General features: G+C 41.0%; 1 protein-coding gene across 1 annotated transcript; it reads right to left on the bottom strand.

Moving 5' to 3' along the window:
* Nucleotides 1–6908: 6908 nt before the first annotated feature.
* taf11 (TAF11 RNA polymerase II, TATA box binding protein (TBP)-associated factor) lies at nt 6909–12266 on the bottom strand. The gene is made up of 6 exons (XM_046868956.1): nt 12025–12266; nt 10708–10868; nt 10449–10597; nt 8983–9070; nt 7760–7856; nt 6909–7673 (listed from the first exon to the last, which is right to left on the bottom strand). The coding sequence occupies exons 2-6, from the start codon at nt 10864–10866 to the stop codon at nt 7543–7545; spliced, it is 624 nt and encodes a 207-aa protein (XP_046724912.1). The 5' UTR covers nt 10867–10868; nt 12025–12266; the 3' UTR covers nt 6909–7542.
* Between the last annotated feature and the right edge of the window lie 367 nt (nt 12267–12633).

Here is a 12633-nt window from a genome sequence, read left to right as displayed (position 1 = left end):
GGAAATGGTCTTCCACACGAGCGTGTGCGAAAGTGTGTATGTGGTTGCTACTGTACAGATAGGCTCTCTTACTTTCTCGGTAACATTTTTATGCATGATCATACTTGATATTTTACACAAGTGCAATATTGTGTATATATCAGCTTGTATATCGGTGTCATGGGTTTTATTTAAGAGACGTCGTGTTGGATTGGGACACAGCCCACAGCCCCGTCTCCTGTAGTTTGTGTGAATTTTTTTTTTTTGCTTTTTTGTTTTGTGGGAAAGGTGTACGATCGACTGTTCATTTCACTTTTAAGATCCATTTCCTGGTCGTGTTGAATCCCTGCCATTCGGTACCGTTTCCACGCTGAAAGATATTCAATCCACGATCAGCTCCGTGGCTTTGTCTCAAACCGCCATTCTCAAGGTCATCCCTGGTCAGGCAGCCTCCCTGACTAGGAAGTGCACAGGGAAATTCTTGCTTTGCACTCGCTAGGTGCTGATCTCAAGTGTTCATTTTATGGTAATGTGTTTCCCTTAAACATTCAGAAAACTGTTGTCCTTATGCTGCAGAATTTGACAGACTTTATCTAAGGGTCTATCAACCCAGGCCGCATCCTAAACGGAATACCAGGGGACTTTACATCGTTATTACACACCCATGGTACAGTCTTTAACATACTGTAATATTTTGTAACTGAGTTCTATGCCCAGTTTAGACAGTTAGATTTTGGGGATTATGGACAGGTCCTGTCTATAGATTTGGCATACAGGCAGGTTTTCTTTTTATACGGTTTCAGGACACAGATTCTGTAATGGTATAGTAAAAAAAACTCTGCGTTCCTGTGTCACATTTCTACAGTGCTGCTGATGACTTAATAAAAAATAATGCGTGGCCTTGTTTGTCAAAGTTTTCAACAGGAAACATGAATTAACGCCGGGGAACGAGGTACTTACAGAAGTGTAACCTTGCACACAAGAATAATCTCATTAAATGTTAAGGCTAAAAAACGAGATACTGAAACGTGGCCAGGATTATGTAATGCTACAGGAAAAAGGTAATGGAATGTGGCCGTGAATCTGTAATGCTTAAAAAACGAGATACTGAAACGTGGCCAGGATTTTGTAATGCTACAAGAACGAGATACTGAAATGTGACCAGGATTATGTGATGCTACGAGAACGAGATACTGAAACGTGGCCAGGATTATGTGATGCTACAGGAAAAAGATAATGGAATGTGGCCGTGAATCTGTAATGCTTGAAAACGAGATAATGAATTGTGGCCAGGATTTTGTAATGCTACGAAAACGAGATACTGAAATGTGACCAGTATTCTGTAATGCTCAAGAACGATATAATCAACTGTGGATGCGACTGATGTAAGGAAATGCTATAATTAAATGTGACAATGGCTCCAAAATAATCGAAAATGAGATAATGAAATGTGGCCACAATTGTAATGCTAGAGAATGAAATAATGAACTGTGGCTTCGACTCTGTGATATGAGAGAAAGAGATAATGAAATGTGGCTATGACTACGTAACGCTAGAGAACGAGATAATGGCATGTGGCCACGAGTCTTTAATGCGAGATAATGAAATGTTACAACTCTGTGATGCTAGAGAACGAGATAATGAAATATGTCCGCAACTCGAAGATGTGAGAGAACAAGATAATGAAATGTAGCATGACTCCGTATCGCTAGAGAACGAAAGTGTAATTTGTTCATAACTGTAATCCTATAGAACGATGTAATGAAATGTGACCCCAACTTTTTGATGCTAGAGAACGAGATAATGAAATGTGGCAATGACTCTGTGATGCTGGAGAACAAGATAATTACGAGATGATGCATTTTCTTTTAAATACAAAAATAAAAACTGCAAACATCTCAGTTCTGTATTTGCCAATAATGAGAAATTAGATAATGCGATAAAAGCAAAAACTATCACTCATTTTCATAAGAAACTATATTGAATATGTAGCTCTTTTATGATCAAAACTGAGGATTAGATTTAACTTTGCACGATTTTTCAGTCATAGTTACTTTTTTGAAGGTCTTCTATATTTCCAATGATTATTTCCTGCACTTTTTCAGGCCTTGCTAATTTTCCCCGGAATGTTGAGGTGCACCAGCAGGTAAGCGTTAGAACTTGAAGCCGTTCCTTAAGTTAGCTGGTTTCATTGACTCAGGAGCAGAATTGAAATTATTTACCTTTGACAGCTCTTATAGACATGTATTAACACCCGGGTAATTTTACCAGCGTCATGAACAATAGTAGAAAGTTCTCGTCTAAACGGGGCGCGACCCAGAAACATCCTGGTGTATCGGGTTCCACATTAATACACTACAAACTCATTACATGCGTCTCGGATCCTATAACAGTGTTCACATGCACATTTTATATTAATATTCTCATCGGGTACTGGGGGGGGTGTAAATATTTGGTTCTGTGAACCATGACTGTATGTGGGGTTAAAAAAAAAAAGAAATGAATAAAAGTTGACCTAATGATCAAAATATGGTGTCTGGGTTTCCTGTTTGTTGAACGCCGACATTTCAGCAATAATCTGAGGATTGTTTTGCTTTCTAGGGGACCGTACTTCGTCCGTGGTTTACTAGATTAGTTTAATTGGTGACATCCTGGAGTCGTCATAGCAACTAAACTCAAACCTGGAGCAGGTGTTTGAGATCGCTGTGATTGGGTGGTTAATAATACAATGGCCAATGAGGGAGTCCATTTTCTGACCACTGCAAAACAAATTATTTGAAGGCGTGAAGAATTTCAGAATCTTAGACCTTACACCTCGAAATCTGCGAAACCAAGGAGAACGTTCATTTTTAATGTTACATTTTTAAATCAAATCTTACTTTCTTGATGTCAGAACCATAACAGGATCCAATAGAACTTGGGATGTGAATTATTTAATTCTGTCCAATTGTATGTGTGTGTGTGTGTGTATATATATATTATATATATAATTTTATTTATTTATTTATTTTTTACTAAACATTATATACCATAGTCAACGAACCCAGCCATTAGGGAGGCACAAGCCAGTGCATTCTTAGTGCCGGTCCCAAGCCCGGGTAAATGGGGAGGGTTGCGTTAGGAAGGGCATCCAGCGTAAAACACGTGCCAAATCAAATATGCGGATCACAAATGAGAATTTCATACCGGATCGGTCGAGGCCCGGGTTAACAACGACCGCCACAGGTATCGTTAGCCGACAGGGTACCGTGGAAATTGGGCTACTGTTGGCGAAGGAGGAGAAGGAGAGGAGGAAGACGCCTACAGAGACGGCAGGGAAAGGAGCAGTGTAGGAGAGTGGAGTTTCGGGTTGGTACTTTAAATGTTGGTACTATGACGGGTAAAGGGAGAGAGGTAGCTGATATGATGGAGAGGAGAAAGGTAGATATGTTGTGTGTTCAGGAGACCAAGTGGAAAGGGAGTAAGGCCAGGAACATTGGAGGTGGGTTTAAACTGTTTTATCATGGTGTGGATGGAAAGAGAAATGGTGTAGGGGTGATTCTGAAGGAAGAGTACAGTAAGAGTGTAGTGGAGGTGAAGAGAGTTTCTGATAGGGTGATGATCGTGAAGGTGGAAGTTGAAGGGATGATGATAAATGTCATCAGTGCCTATGCTCCACAAGTTGGCTGTGAGATGGAGGAGAAGGAAAGATTCTGGAGTGAATTAGATGAAGTGGTAGATGGTGTACCTAGGAAAGAACGGTTAGTGATTGGGGCGGACTTTAATGGGCATGTGGGTGAAGGGAACAGAGGTGATGAGGAGGTGATGGGTAGGTATGGTTTTAAGGAGAGGAATGTGGAAGGGCAGATGGTGGTAGATTTTGCTAAAAGGATGGAAATGGCAGTGGTGAACACTTATTTTAAAAGAAGGAGGATCATAGGGTGACGTATAAGAGTGGAGGAAGGTGCACACAGGTGGACTATGTGCTATGCAGGAGATGCAACCTGAAGGAGATTGGCGACTGTAAGGTGTTGGCAGGGGACAGTGTAGCTAGACAGCATAGGATGGTGGTCTGTAGGATGGTTTTGGAGGCGAGGATGAAGAGGAGGAGAGTGAGGACTGAAAGAAGAATAAGATGGTGGAAACTGAAGGAGGAAGAGTGTAGTGTGAGGTTCAGGGAAGAGGTCAGAGAGAGGCTCAGTGGTGTTAAGGAGGTGTTGGATGATTGGGCAACTACTGCAGGAGTGATGAGGAGGCAGCTAGAAAAGTACTTGGTGTGACATCTGGAAATAGAAAGGAAGACAAGGAGACGTGGTGGTGGAATGAGGAAGTGCAGGAGAGCATAAGGAGAAAGAGGTTGGCAAAACAGAAGTGGGATAGACAGAGTGATGAGAAAAGTAGGCAGGAGTACAAGGAGATGCGGCAGCAGGTTAAGAGGATGTGGCGAAAGCCAAGGAAAAGGCATATGAGGAGCTGTATGAGAGGTTGGACACTAAGGAAGGAGAAAAGGATTTGTACCGATTGGCCAGGCAGAGGGACCGAGCTGGAAAGGATGTACTGCAAGTTAGAGCAGTAAAGGATGGAGAGGAAATGTGTTGACTAGTGAGGAGAGTGTGTTGAGAAGGTGGAGGGAGTATTTTGAGCAGCTGATGAATGAGGAAAATCAGAGAGAGAGAAGGTTGGATGATGTGGAGATGGTGAAGCAGGATGTAGATAAGATTAGTAAGGAGGAAGTGAGAGCAGCGATTAAGAGGATGAAGAGTGGAAAGTCGGTTGGACCAGATGACATACCGGTGGAAGCGTGGAGATGTTTAGGAGAGATGGCAGTGGGGTTTTGACCAGATTGTTTAACAGGATTTTGGAAGGTGAGAAGATGCCTGAGGAATGGAGAAAGAGTGTGCTGGTACCGATCTTTAAGCATAAAGGAGATGTGCAGACCTGCAGTAACTACAGGGGTATTAAGTTGATCAGTCACACCATGAAGTTATGGGAAAGAGTAGTGGAAGCCAGGCTGAGAGAAGAGGTGACCATCTGTGAGCAACAGTATGGTTTCATGCCGAGGAAGAGCACCACAGATGCCATATTTGCTTTGAGAATGTTGATGGAGAAGTATAGAGAAGGACAGAAGGAATTGCATTGTGTATTTGTGGATTTAGAGAAGGCGTACGACAGGGTGCCAAGAGAGGAGTTGTGGTACTGTATGAGGAAGTCAGGTGTGTCGGAGAAGTATGTAAGGGTGGTGCAGGACATGTATGAGGACAGTGTGACGGCAGTGAAGTGTGCAGTAGGTACGACAGACTGGTTTAGAGTGAAGGTTGGACTGCATCAAGGATCGGCCCTGAGCCCTTTCCTGTTTGCAGTGGTGATGGACAGGTTGACGGACGAGGTCAGACAGGAGTCTCCTGGACTATGATGTTTATGGATGATATTGTGATTTGTTGTGAGAGTAGGGAGCAGGTTGAGAAGAGCCTGGAGAGGTGGAGATATGCACTGGAGAGAAGGGAATGAAACTCAGTAGGAGTAAGACAGAGTACATGTGTGTGAATGAGAGGGAGGGCAGTGGAGTGGTGCGGTTGCAGGAGAAGAGCTTCAGAAGGTGGAGGAATTCAGGTACCTGGGTTCAACAGTGCAAAGTAATGGAGAGTGTGTTAGAGAAGTGAAGAAAAGAGTGCAGGCAGGGTGGAGTGGGTGGAGAAGAGTGACAGGAGTGATTTGTGATAGTAGGTGCAAAATTGAAAGGGAAAGTTTATAGGACTGTGGTGAGACCTGCGATGTTGTATGGTTTAGAGACAGTGGCATTGAGTAAAAGACAGGAGGTGGAGCTGGAGGTAGCAGAGCTAAAGATGTTGAGGTTTTCGTTGGGAGTGACGAGGATGGATAAGATTAGAAATGAGTTTATTAGAGGGACAGCGCATGTAGGATGTTTTGGTGACAAGGTGAGGGAGGCGAGATTGAGATGGTTTGGTCATGTGCAGAGGAGGGACATAAATTATATTGGTAGAAGAATGCTGAGGATGGAGCCACCAGGTAGGAGGAAAAGAGGAAGGCCAAAAAGGAGGTTCATGGATGTGGTGAGGGAAGACATGCAGGTAGTTGGTGTAAAAGAGGCAGATGTAGAGGACAGGGTGGTGTGGAGACGGATGATCCGCTGTGGCGACCCCTAATGGGAGCAGCCGAAAGAAGAAGAAGAAGAAGAAGATATACCATAGTCAACGAGCCAAAATATTAATATCCAACAAATGAACCAGGCAAATTAATCCATTTCTATTAAAAGCAATCTTTTTCAGAAAGTAAACTCTTATGCTGTGCTGAAGGATCTGGTCTGCCCAGGATTATGCGTTGAGTTTTTATCATTTCTGCTTCTTCTGTAACAGGTTGCCCTCAAAAAAAATGGAGAGGTTGTGGCTGGGACAGACTTCCTCTATCACCTCTGCTTATAAGGAAGGCCATGATGTAATCCGGTTTACATAAACTAATCCAGATCTTGAGCTGGTCGGAGATGAACAAAATTCAATGAAGAGCATAGACGGGCAGAGAGATTGAATGAAGGGCAGAGAGACGGACACGGAAATGAGTAGATGGGTAAAGAGAAAAAAAGCAGAGAGGCAGCATGATGAGTATAGAGACCAGGGAGCGCAGAGAGGCCTGTCGCTATGACAGCAACTCCAGGATGAGCCTTAAAAAAAATATATAAAATAAAAAAGAAAGAAATCCCGGATCACATCAAATCGTTACCAAAAATGATCCAGTGGTAATGTGGTTATCCACATATAAAGAACAAACTCCTGTTCAGGAACAGGTTTATCTCCCATTATCAGGATTACATCAAGCGGAGGTCATATAAAAAGGGGGCGGGGTGTAGGGATTTTTATTTTATCTATTAAAAGTAAGTGGTTCCACAAGGTCGAAAAGCATATTATTTGAAATATGCCAAAATAACACAGGAAAGACATGGTAAAAACAACTTTTATTTCAAAACTAAAACACTCATCGAGGTATTTACAGCGACACTAATGTGGACTAAAAGTAGAAAAATGAACACCCCGTGTGCCGAAAACTGCAGGATTTTCAGTCCCAGCAAGAGCGTCATCACTTTGCTTCAATCCTGTATTTCACACTAAACCGAATTTAATAGAAGTGCATTAGAAAAGGGACGACGCGCTGCTGGAAACCGAATAGCACGCAAGTTTGTCGGCACAGAGGCAGGAACCGAACAAGGGGATGATGGAAACGATACCAGGTCACATGATCTGTTCAGTGTTCATCAATGTTCTGTTAGAGGAGAAACAAGAATGGGAGGATGTAATCTCAGCCATTTTTATGGCACATGTAACAAGACTGTTTTTTTATATATATTTATACACTTTCAAAAAGATATCTTCGAAGAATAGAGCGGTTTTGTTTCTTCATTTCAGGCTTCTGGTCCTGGAATAAGATTCCAATAAGAAAAATAATTCCACAAAACATACAGCTTCAATCACAAAGACTGGGAGTGTTTCCATAGCAGTTCACCTCCATGGCGAACATTACAAATGGCTCCTTTAACGTTTAAACTGTATGATCACTGTAGCTCCGTGTGTGTGTTTAGTGGAAGAGGATGCGTTTGTGTTTGGTGTTGGGGATCTGCTCCCGGCTCTTCAGCCTCCTCACCGCCTCCCTCATGTGTTTGGGCTGCAGTGGAGGCGTGTCTCCCCATTTCTCACACACATCCAGAGCTACACAAACACACACACACACACACACACATTAACAAGAGAATGTATACACCCGATTCAGCTCCTGTTTGTTTAATGGCTCTTACCTTCTTCAACAATCTCCCCGGCGAAGACTTTGGAGATGCCGGACATGGCGATGACGACGTTCTGAGACACCGATGATCCCGTGATGGACTGAATCAGCTGAAAGAGAGCGTTTTTATTATTATTATTATTATTATTATTTTCAGTAAATCTTATCATTCCATTGATCAAACTGAATCAGATTGGTCAGAATTTTCGAGAACAAAAGCTCAAAGGAATACTACTCCAAAAACATTATATTAAAAAACAATCTTTCCTAAAATAATCATCATCTTCCGGCTGCTTCCACTAGAGGTCGCCACAGCAGATCATTCGTCTCCATACTACTCTGTGCTCTACATCTGCCTTTATCAATCTTTCCTAAAATAATCATTATAATAAAATAGATAACCTTTACATTATTATATTAATTAGTATACTTTATTATAGTAAATGATTGTGTGGAAGAGTTTAAAATTATCAAATAAATTTTTTTCTAATGATTATTAGCATTTCTTTTTATATATTAAAATACACTATATGGACAAAAGTATTGGAACACCTGACCTTTCCTGCCATATGTGGTTCTTACGCCACAAAGCTGGAGGCACACAATTGTACTGGACGTCTTTGGATGTGGTATAATAAGATTTTGTGTTCACTTGAACTTGGAAACCTGTTCCAGCATGGCAATGCCCCTGTGCACAAAGCCAGCTCCATGAAGACATGGTTTGCATGGGTTGGAGTGGAAGATCTCCTGCTATAGATCTCTGATCTCAACCATATTAAACACCTTTGGGATTCACTGGAATGCTGACTATACTATACTAACATTTTACTAACACCCTTGTGGCTGATTGAGTACAAACCTCCACAAAATCTAGTAGAACATCTCCCCAGAAGAGTGGCGGTTATCATAAGAGCAAATGGGGACTAAATGTAGAATGGGATGTTCAGGAATCCAGTCTTCTGGATCGGTATAACATTATTATTATTATTATTATTATTATTATTATTATTAATATTATTATTATTATTGGTATTAGATATTATTATTATCTGATAACCTTATTATTGCTGACTTGTTTCGCTGGTGTTCTACATCGTTATATAGAACTATAAACGTTTTAAAAACGACATGTTCAGTAATATGTATAAAAAATTGGAAGGAATCAAAAGCTTCATTTCTGAATGGATTTTCAGTGCTGAAATGTTTCAGAAAAGTAAATGCTGTGTTTCTCCTCACCCTTTTAATAGCCGCTTTAGGAAAAGCTGAGCGTCTGTACATCTCATAGCGGTTCAGCTGCTCCTCAGAGAACGAAGACACCAACACTCTGCGCAACACACACACACACACACACACACACACTTCAATAAATCATGCCGATAATATAGAGATACCGTATACCGCATATACAGACTTTCAAAGTGCACTTCACAGACTGTAAAACAGAGACTTCTACACAGTGCACTGTGTCTACTGCAGTCACACTAGATGTTCATCAGGCAAATATTCTTCAGATAACTGCTGCAGATACGGCCAGCAACCAGATATCAAAAAGTTCAAATATACACTCAGTACAAGTCTGGAGCATTATTTTTAAAAAATTATAAATAATGGGACTTTCTCCACGTTCGTTTGTATGAACTGATTTGAAGTTCAGTGGGATCGTGGTGTGACCGCAGGCTGATACTGGAGTAATTTGTGTCTTACGTTGTTATATAGATAAAAGTATCTGGACACCTGATTTTTCCAGCCGTAAGTGGTGCATCCACAAACTATGTGGTAGCATTATATTCCCATTCACTTGAAACCCAAACCTGTTCCAGAATGACAATGCCCCTGTTGACAAAGCCAGCTCCATGAAGATATGCTTTACATGGGTTGGAGTGCAAGATCATGTGTGGCCTGTTGTAGAGCACTGACCTTATTCCTGCTTTGCTTTAAAATAGAAAGCAGACTGCACCCCAGGCCTCCTCAACTCACCTACATCAGTACCGGACTTTAGTAACACCCTTGTGGATGAATGAGCACAAATTTCAACAAGCACACTCCAGAATCTGGATGGATCATCTTCCCAGAAGAATGGAAGTTATTACAACAGTAAATAGGGACTAAATCTTATAGTCCACAAACTTTTCTCCACTCAGTGTTTCTGATTATTCGTTCTTCCAAGAAAAATCTTGTGGTTTGGTCCCTGCTTCTTTCATAAGCTTATAAATCAGATGTTACATAACGGATTCTAAACTTATTTGAAGTGCACTACTCATGTGGCAGAATAAAGTTTTCTCCACCCTGCACCAACTATAGGGTATAGAAGGTGCAGGAAATCGTCTACACTGCTTCTTTTACTTCTGGCTGCACCCATTAAAAGTCGCCACAGCGGATCATCCGTCTCAATCCGACTACCTGCATGTCTTCCCTCAACACATCCATAAACCTCCTCCTTAGCCTTCCTCTTTTCCTCCATCCTCCTCAGCATCCTCCTACCGATATACCCCATGTCCCTCCTCTGCACATGTCCAAACCATCTCAATCTCGCCTCCCTAGAAAAGTCGAGAGTTAAACTGCTCTGTTCTGTTTCCTCTACATAACCTACGGCTTTGCTTTGCTCATGCGCATCCAGGAGAAAATGAACTAATCACTCTTTGAGACCACTCGTTCCTCTGAGTCAAGTTAAAATATTATCTCAGCTCTTAAAAAAAACTCACTGCATCTTCTGGATCTCGTCCTCGTCCACTTTTTGTCTCTTCTCCTTCCTCTTCTCCGGCTCCAGTTTAATTTTTTTGGCGGCAGAAGGTTGACCACTTGATTGTCCTTCGTCATCCTCGTCTCCTCCCGTCACTCCTTTTGCCAAAACCTGCAGGGGGCGATGTTAACAGGTATAAACGTGCCTATGCTGCTTTACACCCGTCTGTATGATAGAGGTCATATTTTGGACCTTGTACAGGGTACAGGGAAACATCTCACCACTCTATCCTCCTGTTTCATGCTGGTCTGATCCATCGGCGTCTCTGAATCCGCGGCTCCTCCGCTTGAACCCTCGCCTGCGTTTTCATCCTGGCGAACGTTCTCTCTGGTCTCTGCATCATTTCCTGGTTCGTTTTTAACGCGCGCCGGATCGGCCATGACTGAAAATATACACAAAATATTTACAAATAACTGTGAAACAAATGCACGCTTCATTTCGACGTGGTGTATTTTTTCCTAGTATTTCAAACTTTCTTCTGTATACAAGAAGGTTTTGAGACTAACTGGTGCTATTCTTTCATCGCAGACAGCGAGGTAGAACAAAGAGCAAACGTGAAAATCTGCGTGAAACCAGGTTTTTTCAGGTGTTTTCAGTGGCACGTGCGCTTCAAGTGAAGAACAACATCACGAGAGATCAGGAAGACCTTCTACGAGCTCAACGCCTGAAAATGTCGAAACCGTTATGCAACTCGTGCATGATGATCGTCGGAAAACAATCCATACGCCCTCTTCCCAAAGATGAAGGTCGAAAGTGCTGGACGCATTTTGTAAAAAAGAAGACTTTCAGGACACATTCCAGAAGTGGCAGGAACACTGTATTGCTGAGCAAGGGAACTATTTAGATTATGATAGTGTGTAAATGTAGATAAACAAAGTACTTCTTGTAAACAGAGTGAGTCTCGAAACTTATTGATACCACATTGTATGCAGTTTGAATACTACAGAAAATCTCAAAAATAGGTCTCAGATATCTCCATCGTAAATTAGTGAAAGAAGGGAACTAAAAGATGCCACACATCTGTTTTATTTTTTACACCCAAACGTTGCATTTTTGCAGTAAAGTTTAAGCAGCAGTCACACAATGTTTTTTTTAGCTTATCAGTGTGGAAATCTGTCCTTACACCTGAGGTAGTACATTATAAAGTCAATATAAAGCTATTTGGAATACTTTGACTTAATAATACCGCAACGTTTCATAATTCTGGGAACAATTCATTCCACATTTTAGATCAGGTCAAGGACCAGGACCAGGACTGAGAAACTCACCATGGCTCAGTCCCTCCCCATGAAAGTGCCCTGACCCTTCTACACCCAACGTAGTGCACTAACATCTAGTACAAGTCAATTAGTATTCAGCCTTATTTATATACAAATACATTCATATATTCATATATTCATATATATACATACATACATACATACATATATACATACATACATACATACATATATATATATATATATATATATATATATATATATATATATACACACACACACACACACACACACACACACACACATTTATTTACTTACCTCAATTAGTCGTAAGCTCTGTTTATTATCAGTTTTGCTAACTATCTCTAAGCGTTTAGAAACACATAAGGAATTTTTTCTGCTTGTTTTCTACATTACCTTTCAAAACACGTTATAAGAAACGCTGCAAAAAATAATATATATCCAACTAATACAATCTAAAAACCAAGATGTTTATATCGACAAGCTCAAAGCTGCCTCAATGACCAGCTAACCGGAAATTAACCCAACTTCCGCTTACCAACCAAGCAAAATAAAAGTTCTAATAAACCTTTTTAAGTACCTTCAAGATAAAAGTACTATGAGGACTAGAGAGGTGCCCAGTGGTCACTAGTGATAAAAAGATCGGATCATGTTAGTGACTCGATGAGCAAATATTTTCTTTTTGGAGTCATTCCGTTCTGAAATAAAATAAAATTCCTTTAATCAGAAATAAAATAAAATATTACATTTTTAATAAGTAAATTCCCCAACGTCTACAAACACAAACCTTGACAATAGTTTGAATAATTTGTATATGTATACTGTATATAGCTGCATAGCATACATTGAAGTCACTTGACAAAATAGGGAACAACTCGTACAGAGGATTCACGAGACGAACTATTA

The sequence above is a fragment of the Silurus meridionalis genome, chromosome 16 (genome assembly GCF_014805685.1).
Source record: "Silurus meridionalis isolate SWU-2019-XX chromosome 16, ASM1480568v1, whole genome shotgun sequence".
NCBI classification, from domain to species: Eukaryota; Metazoa; Chordata; class Actinopteri; order Siluriformes; family Siluridae; genus Silurus; species Silurus meridionalis.
The sequence above is the reverse complement of the archived record's forward strand: the minus strand, read 5'-3'. Positions and strand labels throughout refer to the sequence as shown.